This window comes from Amblyomma mixtum, chromosome 4, assembly GCF_055824585.1.
Source record: "Amblyomma mixtum isolate Tamu chromosome 4, ASM5582458v1, whole genome shotgun sequence".
In the NCBI taxonomy this organism is placed as follows: Eukaryota; Metazoa; Arthropoda; class Arachnida; order Ixodida; family Ixodidae; genus Amblyomma; species Amblyomma mixtum.
In genome coordinates, this window is record NC_143015.1 from 131,320,333 (window position 1) to 131,336,958 (window position 16,626).

The window sequence follows — 16,626 nt, forward strand, 5'->3', positions numbered from 1 at the left end:
ATTACAAACACCTCCCTTAGAATCCTTAACGCAACCAAATTCTCACCAAATTATTCCGAACTGATATGGGTCCCAGCCCATTCGGGGAATCCGGGGAACGAGGCAGCCCACAATAAAGCCCGAGGTTTCGTCGACCGGGCAGTGGATAAGTCTGGCTTCCTGAATTTCACGAAGGACTCCATGATCACATATCATGATTTCACCAATCATTTTAAACTAGAGAGGAGAATTTTCCCCCCTCCGGACAAAAGCCCGACTAAAGAACAAGAGGTTACGTGGCGTCGTCTACAGACGAGATCGATACACACCCCATCACTCCTCGCGCACATTTATCCAGATCTTTACAACCCAAATTGTAAACACTGTGGCCAACGAGTCACCTATGATCACATCCTGTGGGACTGCAAAATAGAGCCACCTCCGGGTGATCTAGTTACTGCTCCTTCTCTCGAGCGGTGGGAGACCGTGCTGGCTAGCTCTAACCCCAGAACGCAAGTTTTGGCGGTGGAGTGGGCTGACAAAGTCGTCGAGGGCTGCATACTCTCGACCACTTAACGCGACCTCTTGCCAAGCTCTTTCCGGCGAATAAAATGTTTTACAATCAACACATTTTTTCCCAATTGCGACTGTGATCCGATATACCATATAAAAATTTAGAAAATGGGTTTTGAGGAACGGACAGGTGCAGTACGTGTGTCTCACTTCTCGGCGGACACCTCAACTGCGCCGCGAAGGAGGGGAGAGAGGTTAGAGTGAGAAAGGAAAGAGAGAGAGGTGCCGTAGTGGAAGGCTCGGGAATAATTTCGACCACCTGAGGATCTTCAACGTGCTCTGACATCGCAAAGCACACGGGCGCCTTTTGCGATTCGCTAGCCACTGCGGCCGGGTTCGAACCCGGATATGCCTATCACCACACTCTGAGGACCCAGAACTGTTCACCGGCAGGGAGAGGATAATTGTCCTTACTGTCGTCCTTCTCACAGCCGATGGCTTCTTCGTCCGCACACATTAGTCGCACAAGCTGATTATGGTGGACAATGCACCGTTTTGTTCACAACATGATGAAGCAGTACTGGCAGCAGCATTACGCTCTAATACAGCGTCATGGAAAGAAGCAGTTCAGCACTGGCTGGTTGAAAAGCGACTCTAGTGGGACTCTAAAATGCCAAAGATGTAGGTAGACGCAAAAACTAAATGCAAGAGATCTTGACGGCCGTCAAGCGACGTTTTGCTGGGTACTGCGCTGGTAAAAGGACTGGCCCCAATGTACTCGGGCACCCACCATATAGCTTCGCTTTAAGGCGGCTACTGGCGTTGAGGACAAAAACTCTTGAATCATATCGATGTGCCACAATATTTGGTACCATATTGTCACATCCGCTCCACCTGTCACCTCCTGCTCACAATACCCGTCTCCAAGCGCCTTAGGCAGTGCTCGAACACGTGTTGGAACTTGGGAACCTTCTTCCTGCACTCCATCATCTCCACTCCAACATGTTTGCAAAAAGTCGGGAGCCTGGAGACCATGCGGACACAACTGGACTCCATTTCGGCCCTATATGGCTTAACCATCTTTTCAAAAAATCAGTCTCGTTCAAACCTACCACCAAATTCCTGCAACATGAAAAGACATTCCCACTTTTTGATAGTGCTATTCGGACTCTGCAACTTGCACAAACCTCGCAACGTTCCATTGATTCCGCCATGTACACTCTCCCAATCGTGTTTACAAACTTGTGGATAGTTTGTACGTTGAAGAGCCCAGGCTGCACCTCTAATTACTTTCTGAACTGATTTTAAGTTGCCATAGTGGTGATATAATCATCATAATTCACACATCAGTGAAACTAGTACTCCCGGTTACTGAACAAGACTCGCTTCACGACTTAGACAAATAAGTTGACTGCATCACGTTTGTTCAATAGCGAGATATTAAAAGTTAGAAGTTTGCAATGACAAGCTTCTGCTTAGAAAGCAACAGATATAAAATTAGCTTTTCATGGTTGAGTAGAAGTTAAAGTTGGTAAAAAGTGATAAGAGAAAATACTCACCCCAGGGGTTAACTGAAGAGGCAAGCAATGTTTTGTAGAGAGAATATTTTCACATGTGGTGTGGCTGAGCTCCCTGGCGAAAATCTTTCCCAGCCCAAATCGTTTATGGAACAATTTCGTGTGGCTGAGCTCCCTGGCGAAAATCTTTCCCAGCCCAAATGATTTATGGAACAATTTCGTGTGGCTGAGCTCCCTGGCGAAAATCTTTCCCAGCCCAAATGGTTTATGGAACAATTTCGTGTGGCTGAGCTCCCTGGCGAAAATCTTTCCCAGCCCAAATGGTTTATGGAACAATTTCGTGTGGCTGAGCTCCCTGGCGAAAATCTTTCCCAGCCCAAATGGTTTATGGAACAATTTCGTGTGGCTGAGCTCCCTGGCGAAAATCTTTCCCAGCCCAAATGGTTTATGGAACAATTTCGTGTGGCTGAGCTCCCTGGCGAAAATCTTTCCCAGCCCAAATGGTTTATGGAACAATTTCCAGATGGTTCCAGTTGGTTCCAACTGGAACCAACTGGAAATTGTTCCATAAACCAGTTGAGCTGGTTTATGCCTTACCAAAAACTTGTTAGTGTCCGCACATTCTGGGCATACATTTTCAACCACTTTCATTTCTTTGTGGGGCTGCTGGTTAGTTGTGTTTGTTGTTTCTTGAGGCAGGTGTTAAAGCTGCTCGTGACACACGCGAGATATAAACTGACAGACAAGATTTTGAGTTCTATAAAAAGTGTATATTTCACTACAATTCACGATTGCTTTGGAGTACACAAAAATAGTTCATCTCTCTCTTCAATCTAGTCAGTTGTGACCTAGTACGCACATTGTCCACTTCTCGACAGTTATAAATGTGTCTCAACTTATAATGTAGAAAAAGAAAATTGAAAAACAGCAAAGAATACCCAAAATTTGTTCAACAAAGCCAACATTCACAATAAGCTTTGCACATGAATCAATACAATCCGAAGTAACCAAACAAAAAAACAAGGACTCAATGGCACTTTTAACGCTGGCAAGAAGCATGGAATCGGCACCACCTAAAACAACTTCCTAGCTCCCAAAATAGCATTTAGCAGCTTCCTTATGCTAAACTGTGTCACGTAACTTCACTGTTATAATGCCTTACCTAAATATGGCACCTACTCTTGTGTTTGCCCAATAGTATTGCGACTGTATGAGAGCAGTGCTGTAGGCTTCGAGTAAACACTAACACTGCTGTGTTTGACACAAAAGATATGCTTGGACGAAGTGTTCAATAGTAGCACATGACACTGCAGCTACAGCGGGCATGTCGCAGCATTGAAGAACACCTCCAGGTTTTTTTTTTTAGGCATTTTGCTGAAAGTTTCAACATAGGTGGTTCCCAGTCTTCTGATATTTTCTGCTTAACTTGACAGCCGGGCTGCGTTTTGATTCAGCACAAATCATTTTTCAAATTTGCCATTTTATCATCTACATTGTGGCAATTTCTATGGGAAACCTTGCTTTGTGACGTCACAAATAACCTGCCCGCTGATATTCGATATGTATATTTGCTGGACGAGAAAAGTTTTAGCTTGTTTTTTGTCACTTAAGGCATATAACGAACATGTAGAGGAATTGATTAGCCATTCAACGTGCACAGGAGAGCTTTCTTCATACTATCCGCGACGTCACACATGTTGTCAACGTCGCACATGTTGTCAACTACTGGTAATAATCCAATTTCAAATTTTGGTTTCCAGTTTCTTTTTGCAAAAAATCATTTTGCTCACTATTTTGAGAAACTATTCATCACGACTAAGAGAGGGTAGGCCCAAGAAACAATGTTACTGTCAACTCAAAATGTCCGAAATTCCTCTGGAGGTACCCTTTAATGCTCCAGCATGTTTTCATTGCAGTGCTGAACAAGCACCTTGATTGTAACCACTCAGCAAAATGCATATTGTCAGAAAAACACGCATCTTGCTGAGTGCACATACCTAGAATCCCCGAGTGACAAAGTGCTCATGGGCTACTTAAAGGTGCACTGAAGAGGAATCTGAACTTCTCTTTTTGCCGCGGGAACTCGATCTACATGCTCCGAGCATTCTTAGAAACTTCGATTTATTGCCCTGTGTGGCCGATTTCCCTAATTAAATCGAATTAACGCCCGGCTCCCGCCTTTTTTTTTTAATTCTCCCTCGTACGGTGGGCGGAGTCGACCAACGCGTGGAGCGCCTTTCACCCAGTCCCGTGGCGGCTTGCCGCTCTGCCATCGGCGGAGTAATACGAAGTAGTCCGTAGAAGCAAATAGTCCGCTCGTATTTTTATTTCTTCGGACTTATTTTGCGGCTATATTATCTGCGAATGAAACTATTTATTCATGGAAACCTAAAAAACAGAATAAAGCGAAAGCAAAGCCTCCACGGGACTGGGTGAAAGGCGCTCCATGCGTTGGTCGACTCCGCCCACCATACGAGGCAGAATTAAAAAAAAACGGTGGGAGCCGGACGTTAATTCGGTTCAATTGGGGAAATCAGCCACACAGGGCATTAAGTCACTGTTTCTAAGAATGCTAGGAATGGGTAGATCGAGTTCCCGCGGCAAAAAGACAAGTTCAGAATCCTCTTCAGTGCACCTTTAATGACTCTCGCTGTGAGCATCACGTTGCAATCACAGTATGGACACTCTAACACACTTTCACATACACAAAGCATGGCACCACGAATAAGCAGCTAGGAAATAAGAACGCTATCTACTTGCACAAACAAGCCAACACAAACAGAACAAACCAAGAGTACACGGCAAATCTTAGAAAGCATGTGGATGGCCAACTGTACAAGCATGCGAGCATGACACGGCACTACTCTGTGGACATCCAAGTAACGCTCTATGTACACTAGGCTACAAAAATTCGATGCATGTAATGCCTGCCTTCGGAGCAACTTGATGTGATATGCATTGCGTGAAAACGCAGCCCTCAAATCCCGGGCTGGTCTATTATCATGATTCTATTCCGTACACGTTTCCCGCCCTCTGTGATAGGTTGAAGCGATGCTACACCCTTGCCGTCACTGGGCTAGAGCCAGTAACGAACGTAGGTACACAGAAGAATGAAATACAATCCCTGGCGAAAATCTTTCCCAGCCCAAATGGTTTATGGAACAATTTCCAGTTGGTTCCAGTTGGAACCAGCTGGGTTCCAACTGGAAATTGTTTCATAAACCAGTTGAGCTGGGAAAGATTTTCGCCTGGGATCAGTTTGAGAATCCCTATACTACACCTACCCTCTGTTCAGATAAGGGCTCTTGATTGTTACTTACATCACGTGCATCAGTTTAGGATCTGTTTCCTAGGCCAACACTAGACAGAAGGCTTAGTGCTAACGCTGAACTCCACGTGTTCAGACACTTTCTTTTCACTTGCACGTCCCGCAACCTCTTTTGAGCTGTCCTGCAAGTATTGCAAAAGCAGCACCCAAACACTTTTCAGTGAGCACACGGCGAGCACTGCTCACTGCAAGGAATGACCTTGAGAACTGCGATACTCCGAATGAACAGAAAAGCATCCAGATGGCCTACTACACACACTCATGACAAGCAGTGATGAAACTGTGCTTTCTCGAAACAACAAAAAAAAAAGTTTTCAGTGACGCGCATAATTCTAGTTCCCCAAGGATAAACTTGCTGGTAGCAAAAGTATCCAAATAAAACAGCCCTTGTCACATGAAAAAAGAAAAAATAGGTGTTTCACATTTTTCATCAAAGTTTTGTCAATGCAGACTATCATGTACAGTCAAGCCGGAATGAAACGCAAACATGCATATTTCGCACTTTCCTGCTCTAAAGTGAGACATTTTTTTCCAAACATAAATAAGTACTTTCGTGGACCCTTTACTCAAAAACATGAATCAGGCTAGTTTCGTACTGCAGCTGAAAGTACACGGGTAAAATATTTTGTTTTGTTCAGAGGTGCTGTTTGCATTTCCTTCCGTCCCGACTGTACATCATGAGTGGCTGTAGCAAAAAACAGCGGGTCACACCAAGATGATCGCGGCAGAAACTCAACGATGCAAAAAGAAAAACGGCAACATGATCGAATGCTCTACGCAAGACAAACACAATACAGAATGACTTGATTCAGCGCATTTACTTGGTGAAGGAAGCACCTCGCATGGAACATGAGTACCTAAGTTGTTAGAGTATATACAAAAAAGCATCCACGTGAAATGAAGAAAAACTGGGGCAACTATGGACTAGAAAATGATGCTTAGCCAACTTGTAACATGAGATGTCTGTCCGCTGGCCAGCTTAGCCTCAGCACACAAAATGAAGACGACGAACACTATTGCACCTAAGTTTCTTGTCACATCAAGTTTTGTTCTAAGGTCAAGCTCGGATATATCGAACTCGAATATTTCGAATTATTCAATATATCAAACACACACATTATCCCCTTGAAAATCCTGGGTAAAAGTATAGGAAACCCATGCCGCATATCCAACTCTGATTTCACCGGTCAATCGATACACTAAACTGCACACCGTGCTTCTGGCATGCTTTTCTTAACGGCGCTCTTTGATGACTTTTTGTGTGCAAAGACACGTCGGCTGCTTGGCCTTGGGCACCAGTTGACAACGCTAGCATTGTGAAACTGCGTCACGAGGTAAATAAGGCATCTATTCGAGGGTGGCCTTCGGTGTCTTATACTTGTTTTCCACATTTCATCGCTGCAATGCAGCGAAGCCAACCTAACTAAATCCTGGCAGACGTTTTTGCCTGGCATGTTTCACTTCCGAAAGCATTGTAGAAACAAAGCATAGCTCAGTTTTAATGCTTCATTTATCCCAGTTATAGTATACTGGTAACAGGATTAGGCATGTTACGATAGGTAGTTGCTAGGTCCAAAGTGCCATCCACAGCGGCTTCAATGCAAAGCAGGCTTGACAAAGCAACGCCTAGCGAATGATGCTTTTCCAGCACACCGGTAAGCGGTACATATCTGCATTAAGAATGTCACTAGCGTGGATGCAATGTATTCTCGCTTCTAGGCCACCGATAAGCTTACCTATTGCCACTTTTTATATATCGAATCAGCGATATATTGAAGTCTGAACTATTTTGCAAACCCCCTCAAGTTCGATATATCCAGGTTCAACTGTACATCGACAGTAGTGGCACACAGGTGGAGGAGTTCATGATGCTTTCGATGGTAGTAGTGCGCAGAATGATGCGAAGGCACGAGGCACAATAAAATGGAGTAAGGTCCACCAGCAACTAGTCAAGAGGCTTACCCTGAGAGCAGGGGGTATTGGAGACCGCAGTGTGATCCTACTTTATGATAATCGGAGGTGCCAAATTTTTTTTTTCTCGCAGTAAATCAAGATCAACTCCCACCCCTCCTTTTCTTTTCAAAGAAAAAAGTTGTTGAAAATAAGCCCAGCTGTGGATAACCACAGCCTACAGCCTGCTTGACCAGGTAGGTCATTGGAGAGTTTTAGCTTACTTAAAAGGAGCTTTAGTTTTACATAAACAGAGTCTGTCTCACATAAGGGGAGCTCTAGCTTCTTATAAAGAGAGTTTTAGGCTTGCATTGCTGTATAGCTTTCCTTTGTAGCCGTATGGCTGCGCTCGGGTGGATGTCAATGAGTAATTACTCCCTTATTACAAATCTACTCCACCTTCGGGGGATTCCCCTAAACATTTGACCTGCATAAAAGGAGTTCTAGTTTAAATGAGGGGAGCTCTAGTTTTATATCACATACATTACTGTTCCTTTGAGCCAACTGTGCTCAACCAAAGCGTGTTTCAAATCTTGCTGTCATATCTAGCCACTCTCAACGCAAATAACATGAGCATCTCTGCAATGGACAGATTCTCGAGTGGCACTTCACGAAAGCAATGCAACAATAATAAGTGCGCACTTGGTCTGAACTCCCAGAGTATAAGTGAACTGTGACAGCCCCCGTTTGCACATTTAAATGACACACGTGAAGTGCCTGCTAGATGTTCTTTCCCTGTCTGCAGCATTTACCAGATGCAAAGAACTCCTCTTCCAAATAACAAATACAGCTAAATTTTGAATTCATCCACACCCTCGAATGCATTTGTGAAGACCCCAGCTCTGGAAAGAGGCTAGACTTTAAGGACTTACAGGGGGCGATTACTTTTTACAGCCGATAGCAAAAGTTTACGGGGTCTGTGTGCTTGGAAACATTTTTACTCCAGAGCTGCCTAGCCCCCAGGCACCTGGTATTAATGCCAGCAGATGAGGAATGCATGTCCACTTGTATTTACAGGCATTTTGGGTGATTGGCTAGTGTGACAGCAGCGAAATACCGTTTTCCTTCACCCATCTGCGTGCTGTGAATTTTTGTAGCTGACTGCGTATTTCCCTCAACCTGTCCAGTATTTGCAGCAAGCGAAGAATACTACTCTCCTCTGATTGGCCACAAATCATGTTGCCTGCTACTATTACTATTGGTCAAATGTTTAGGGGAATCCCCCAAGGTGGAGTAGATTTGTAATAAGGGAGTAAGTACTCATTGACCCCGGACCAGGACAAATTTTTCTTTAAGGGGGGACACTGGTCTTGAAAAAAAAATTTTTATTAATGAAGTCACAGTTACGAAATCTCCGGGGCACATGTACTTTTGTGTGCTGATTCTAAATATGTTATTTAATTTCATGTAAAACAATTCCTTGAGCACTTATGCACTTTTTATGGTAGTATTTTGCGAAGAGTTTTGAAGAAAATTTGCTGCGGGAAACTCGCTGAAATGTATGCCATTGGGTTCTCTTGACACCAAGAAATACAATAAGGGTAAAATTGTCTTCCTGCCTATCATAGAACTTAAGTTATAGAGTTTTGAAGTTGGCGCTTCAGAAATGAGAAGCAAAGTGTGTATTCCTGTTTCTGAAGTGGCAGCTTCAGTACCCTATTCCTCAGGTTCTATGAGAGCCAGGATGATAATTTTACTCTTATTGTATTCCTTGGTGTGAAGATAACCCAATGGTATACATTTCAGCGAGTTTCCTGCAGCAAATTTTCTTCAAAACTCTCTGCAAAATACTTGCATAAAAAGTGCATAAGTGCTCAAGGAATTGTTTTACATTGAATTAAATGACATATCTAGAATCAGCGCACAAAAATACATGTGCCCTGAAAATTTCATAACTATGACTAAATTATTAAAATTTTCTTTTCAAGACCAGTGTCCCTCCTTAACTGCGAAATTTCTGAGAAAGCTGTATAGCTTTCCTTTGTAGCCGTATGGCTGCACTTGGGTGGATGTCAATGATTAATTACTTTCTTACTACTATTACTATTAAGCGACTCCTTAAAGTATGCATATTTCACTTCACACATCCCCAAGGGATCAAATTTGGATTGCAGTGACCCAGAACCGTCCCCAGCTTCAGCATGAAACAGAAATAAGCAAAAAAAAAAAAAAAAAACAGAAGTGTACAAGCATCTACTGCATTGTTGCCGTTAACAACGCTAGGAACAATGAAAGTGATAACAATATTTGGCTGACACAATCTCCAAAAACATTAACATATGCTGAAAATGCTCACATCAAGGCTCACTTGAGAGGCGGGTCAGGAAATAAGGCAACAAACACTATTACTTAAAAGTGTAGTGGGAGCACAGCACGTTCGAATCTCACTGTCCGGACTTCTTAATTTGAGTTATTAGCAGTATCTTCATGCGAGTATCAGAGTACGACGACCTCCAGCAAAGCTGATATGTCAGGGAGTGGAACGAGACAAGAAAAAAAAAAGGTTCATAAAGTGAGCATCCGGTATTCAGCATACAATAATATGCAAACAAATGGATAGCATTAGCAGAGGCCTTTCTCGTACAGTGAAAGTGATCCAGCTGTTGATAATGATTATGCAATAGGCTCTGGTGAAGCAGCTGCCTTGCAATGAATGACCAGCAGAACAGAAAAAAAGGAACACAACTGTGATGAATGACGGCAAAAATTGATCGACTTAAGTGTTATGTGACTGCTGTTCACACCTTTGATCACTGTCTCACAAGCTCACCTTACTCCTTTAAAGGGATACTGAACCAAACTTTTGAAGCTGCTCTTTTGCATGTAAACAAAAGCTTGACTGCTAAAATTGATAAATATGACAAGCATTTTAGCGAAAAAGGCGGATAACATGCTTTTTTTCGCGATTTATTGCCGTATCGTTGCACCTGGTGGCCGCCTGTGGAAGCTGCGACTAGACGTCATAACACCCGCGCGCCCACCGTTCCCGCAGAAGCACGATTGCCATCGCTACTCGCGGCTTTTCTATGTCTGTTGTCTGCTCACGGCGTACACAGATATGTCAAAATGTTAATCGATGCTGTCTACATACCATAACATTATGCACGCTTACGTCCGCTAAATGCAGCTACTTTGTCCGAACCTTGTGCCATTTCTAGCATTCTCGCTTTTAAAACAGAAGCCCGACGATGTTCACACTAGTGGCGCCATCTGGTGGTTAGGAGGGGAAGCATTGTTGTCAACAAACCGACACCCCTCTTAGCCTAAAGGGGGCAGAATCATCACTCTAAATAAAAAATAAAGCAAATTTATTACTCTTAAGTTTTCTTATGTGCAACAGCAGATGAAGCGAAAGACTGGTGGCCCATTTATGGCCAGTGAACGCGCTGAAGAAGCTAGTAACAATGACGCAACCAGTCCGAAGCGAGGTTTCATGCATCGAAGGGCGCCGCCATATTTGTCGCCGCGGGAGGGTGCCATGACGTCATGCTTTCCACCTCGCGCCGACCGGGAGGGCTTGGCGCGCGCTCATGAAACATCGAAAATAAAACCATCCGCTGAAAAATATGCGCAGTGACGACTAGATTTCGGTGTAATCACATTCCGAGAATCTATATTCAGCCTTTTTGTTCAATTCTCAGATTTTGCTTCAGTATCCCTTTAAGGCCAGATGGGTTTTCACTACACTTTCAGCACGTTCGCTTTCCACGTGACATGCAGCACGGAAAATGCACCTCTGTCATGGATTCATGGAAGCTTATTAAACAAACGCACATCTATACAAGCCAAGAGGTCAGATGCTCAAAGGATGCCAAGCTAGCTATTCTGCAAGACCACTGTTAGGATGGAGTAGATGCAGCAAATTGCAACAGAAAGATTTAGTCAGTGTGACCTAACGGTCAACTGCAAAAGTTCCTGATTTGTAATTTTTTGTTTTTATGACGTGCAAAAGCACACTGGACTGGACCTGACTGCCTGAAGGGCCAAATTCATCACTGAGATGACGAGATGTATTGATATTGCTTATTCGCACCTCCACAATAGTCACTACTTCAGTAGCCAGTTAGTATATCCTCAAACATCCGGCGATACTTTACAAACTTGGAAAGAAAATTTGTGTCCCAATGCAAAGAAAATGCAATGTCTCATTGTTATGTGCGTATAAAATGTGGCATTCTTCCACCCATGAAGGTGCACATCGAAATGTTTGCACAATGTTTCCTTTTTCTTTTCCTAATAAGTGTACATTGATTGATTGGATTGAATGCAGCGAGAACAAGCTGGCACTAAACTACAGTATCCACAAGTGTGAAGAGGACTAAGAACTATATTAGCACAGTTGCTTCCCGGGAAAAGGTCCACGTAAAACAAGCTTTTGGGAAAGTTCAGTTGCATTTTCAGGCTTAACTGCGGCTTAAAAAAATTGTGGCCGACGGTTACTATGCTTGTATAATGCGAAATTCTAAGACAGCAGTTTGCGGGATCTTCTACACTGCATCTCGGCCACTGTGGCATGAAAGTGAGTTTTTCTAAGTTGCGCTGCAGTGTTTTGTACACCAAGGATGTTACAAACCCAAGGAGTGGCATTCTGTACGAGCATTACTTTGTTTTGCTGCACACAGAGGGCGCCACTTGTTTTGTTTTTCTACACCAATTCCAGCAATGCCGCAGAACCGGGAAATGTGCCCTTAAGTGCACAAGGAAGAATGCATTACATAAGAATGGTCGACGCTCTGTCCATCTTTGTCTATATAGTGCGTTTCTTTTTGTGCCCTTTACATGTCCATACTTGTGTAATGGTTCCTTGCCTGTGAACGCCTTTCTTACGCTACAGCTACGTCCGAAAAAAGGTTCACGTAACTGTCTCCCGCGAGGTCGCCGCTCCCATAAACATCTGGCCACAATGACCGTGGATTTGAGTTTTCCTTCTTAGAGAAAAAAGTTTACTTAGTATATTAAAATAGACACCAGGAAACAAAGAAGAACCGGGAAAAGTATTAAGGTTACATTTCACAAGTGCTCGGCCACGCACTACAAGGCAACTTGCCGCCTCATTTTCTTCCTTCTTTCACTCGCACTTTCCTGAGCCACATTATAAAGTAGTTATACACGAATTGCCACGAGAGCCTGCTTTCAAATGTTGCGCACCGCGTATCGACCCAAGAGGCCCTGTCAGAAGATTTAATGCGGCAGAGCTGGAATGGAAGTCCACCAGAGTTTGTATTCTTTTTCCATCAACAGGCACTTGAAATGTACAAGAGAAAAGATGATGGCATCTTTCAGATCCCAAACTCTCATTCTCATCAGCGCACGCCAGTTTCGGAGACTCTCAGTAACGGCTGGTAGGTTCATAATGTACAAGAAGCACAAAGCAAATGGGGAAGGAGGGGGGGGGGGGCCAAAGACATCAAGAATGCATACTATAAACGCTGGTCCCGTTCACTTTTTTTTTTTTTCTCTCAATTAACTACACTAACTCATGGCAAACAGTTATAACACCAGATGCAAGGGACCAAAAGAGCAAATCACTGGAGTTTCATGCACTCTTTTCGGCCCCCGCAACCTGTGTTTCAGGTAAGAGTTGCCACAACTGTGCATCAGCTGCTCTAAGTCTAATCGTTTGCCCCGATCCTTTTTGCTCTTGGGCATTTCTCTCGCTACCGACTTGCAAGCCGCAAGAATGGAACGTAACGTCGGCAGTCATGCAACTCAGCACTCGCGTTAGATGAACAGTAGCAGCACCACCTATGTGGCGCTACTAATGAGACAGTGCTAGGCTTAGGCAGCGTTAGGCTTAGGTTTCCTAGGCCTAGGCAGCACAGCCTCACGTTCCAGCAGCGTTAGGCTTAGGTTTCCTAGGCCTAGTCATTGGGCGGCCTAGGCAGCACAGCCTCACGTTCCAGCCGCGACCTCTACAGTCGGATCGGGCCAGAACGAGCTCCACCCGCTCTCCTCGCACGGCATTAGAGCCTCGCACGATGTGCGGACTGACTCGGAACGTACGACACATGCTGCGCGAAACGTCCAGAACTGTGCCGTCAGAGCATCGACCCATCGCTCGAGGTCTCTGCCAACCAGCCGTGCGTCCTCGTTCGCCTGCGCTCGGAGCGAGTCACGCGTCTCCCGCGAGTATCCAAGGTGCTCCTCGACCCTCGAGAGATCGTGACCTATGTATGGACCTTGTGGGCCGCCGTTTGTGCGCGAGGCTGTTTCGGGAAGGGCGAGCTTTTTGCCGTCATGATAAGCAAGCGGGGAGACCAGGAAGCGCATCTGGGCGATGAGCGACCAGTGGTGGAACAAAAGCACGGTCCAGGGTCCTGGACGCAGGGGCTTCCGGAACTCGGGACGGTGGAAGAGCGTCTGTGGGCCTGGTTCCACCTGGACTTCGTATGATCCAGCAACCACCTGGATTTAAACAAGCAGAATGATTAGAATTACATGAGGAAAGGAACAGGAGACCAATCAAGGCAACTCAGAAATAAGTAGAGTTTATGACAGCGTTGAGCAATGAAACAATACTTGTAAAGAACAAAGAACGTGCTTCCCCCATAGTTCCTGCATCCTAGCACTCAAAACAGTGATGCAATACAAAATGCATTACACTTAAAGGAACACTTAGAACAGCTCCACTGAGCTTTTATTCTAATAAAATTCAACACCTGGGCTAGGCCTTTCATGACTCTACTGACACATTTTTATTTGTAAAATGTAGGGAGTTAGTGCTGACCCAGTGCCTATGGTGCTAGGCTCCTGAGCACAGAGGTCATGGGATCGAATCCTCGATATGTCAGCTACATCTCGATAATAGCAGCAAAAGACAAAACAAAGCCCTCATGCAGTGTTATGTCGATGCATGTTAAAGAATGCTAGGTGGTCGCGCCCTCCCCTTCCTTGTACTTATTCGCTCACAGCATGGTTCGGGTGTCCCCCATGAGCGCGGTGTGCGGCAATGAAAAAATGGAGCGATAGAGTATTACGCTTGAAAATCTGAAAATCGTCCATTTTCAAGAAGATTTAAGCCAGTTCTTTGCTACCTACGATCAAAAAAACATTTTTAAAAGTCACTAGTGTGCTGTGTTTGGGGAAAACTTTCTGAGATGTAATAAAAAAAGACCTTATAGGTACCAAATCTGCTGTTTTTGAAAATTTGTTTTCATTTTTTTGTTGAGATTATCGCGATTTCATCTCCGCGTCCCTCTTTAGAGCTGGTTCACAAGCACAAAGCTTTTTCAACCTCAGCATAGTCACTGTCACCCATGTAGAGATCTTAATTTAAGCATGAATATTTACTGGTAATTTCCCTTAGTAGCATCAGTTAGTTGCCAACATGTGCTTTTTCTTTTGTCGTATCTTAGTGTGCATTATGCTATTAAAGATGGATAGTTTTATTCACTTATTTAGTGCAAACCCCGATCAGCCTCATGTAACAGCCAACACTTTCTCATAGTCTCATAGGTAACAATACCTCTACAAACAGTTCAAGAGAATCTAAACGACCAAATTTTTTTCAGCTTAACAAAAAACTTAATGTCACAGGTTGCCGATTCCATAATGGTTTTGCTAGAAACGCTGTAGATGATCTTTACCGAGAACCTTTTGATCAATGGATGCACGCCTTTCTATGCATCCCGATGCTGGAAACCATGATCCAGCAAGTGTGATAGCGATTGCATGCCAGTAAAAGTATTTAACTGAAAACTAATACAGTTCCAGCTGACACCAATTAGACAACATTAGCATAGCGCAGCGTCCATTTGAGTTTACACACCCAAAGCTATGCACACCTTGCCAACTACTGCTTTTGTGGACTGTGGTTAGTGCTTCAACCAAGAAATGCAAAACATTGTAGTTTCACCTAGCAAAAAAAAAATCAAAGTACTTCATCAACAATATGAAGGAAGCATTGCTTTTCATCAAAGGTTGCATCGGAGAGACTGTAAACTATAATAAAATATGATGACCACTTCTGAATGGTCAGAATACTATGCACTTAACAACTTATTAGCAATATTTGATTGAGATATGTTCATGTGGTGGGATGTACTCCGATTATGGCAAGGTTTCATTGAAATGTAAGATGTCGCAACAGATTGTTTTATGCAATTCCCAATGGTAAATTAAAAATGTAAATCCTTGTTTTTTCGGTATTGCAGCACTCAGCTCTTACAATATGAAACACTTCAGTCACAATCTCATGTCACATTTCGATCAGTTTTCGGTCCCTTTAAACATGCCAGACAGAACACGCACATTAGCACAGGGGTTCTCAATCCTTTTTAGTCTTGGAGGAACCCCAACGGCTTTTAAAAAGTGCGGATAAACCCCATAAGCCTTGGTTTCTGACCCTTCCTGCCCGATATGCACGCAACAAAGAACATGCAGATGCACTGTCCTTTAAATTCTACAAATTCAAAATCTTCCAGTTCAATTACTAAAGACTGGCTGTACAAGTGAAGCAGTCTGCCAAAAGCAGTTGCAGTATGACTAGTCCCAAAATGAGGTGGAAAAGTCACAAAGGTGGGAGTTGAGGCATCAGCGAATTCAGGTGACCATGGAATCCAAAAGAGCTAGAAGGAATAGTGTTGACCAAATGTTTAGGGTAATCCCCCAAGGTGGAGTAGATTTGTAATAAGGGAGTAATTACTCATTGACATCCACCCAAGCGCAGCCATACGGCTACACAGGAAAGCTATACAGCTTCCTCAGAAACTTCGTCGTTAAAGAAAAATTCATCCTGGTCCAGGGTTCGAACCCGGTACCACCACTACACCGGAGCAGTCGCTCTACCAATTGAGCTAACCGGGACGGCAAGCTTATGGTAGGGCGAGAGCGAATTGACCAATAGCTCGAAGTGGGAACAGTGTTGACCAAATATTTAGGGGAATCCCCCAAGGTGGAGTAGATTTGTAATAAGGGAGTCATTACTCATTGACGGAAGCTGAGGAAGCTGTATACAGTGGAACCTCGATTATACGACGTTCAGGGGACCGCGCGAAACCGTCGTATAATCCGGGTGTCGTATAATCGAAAATCAAGCGTGATATTTTTTAACGTCTGAACTTCACCGTCATCTTATTTTTTTTTTTTCGGAACACAAATGCAGCACATTTTTGCCGGCAGAGGGCTAGTCTTCAACAAACAAGATAAAATGAACGTTGAGGCTGCCGTGAGCAGCGGGGCAGGGGCTTGCGCGGTTTTCTTGATAGGTGGAAAGATTAAGGCGCACCGGTTATCGACTGACTAAAGTGTGCCTACCGTATTTACTCGATTCTAAGCACCCCCTTTTTTCCCGATCGCGATGCCCAAAGTGAGAGGGGGTGCTTAGATTCGAAAAATCTA

The 16,626-nt window shown here is 44.0% G+C and overlaps 1 protein-coding gene across 2 annotated transcripts in view; it reads right to left on the bottom strand.

Annotated features, from left to right (window-relative positions):
* Positions 1 to 9,161: 9,161 nt before the first annotated feature.
* oxt (Xylosyltransferase oxt) overlaps positions 9,162 to 16,626 on the bottom strand; it is a 34,533-nt gene continuing 27,068 nt past the window's right edge. For both annotated transcript variants that reach the window (XM_089588022.1, XM_089588021.1), the window contains one exon: positions 9,162 to 13,692. In XM_089588022.1, coding sequence (XP_089444148.1) covers positions 13,180 to 13,692 — 513 coding nt within the window. In that variant the 3' untranslated portion in view covers positions 9,162 to 13,179. The remainder of the gene's footprint in view (positions 13,693 to 16,626) is intronic.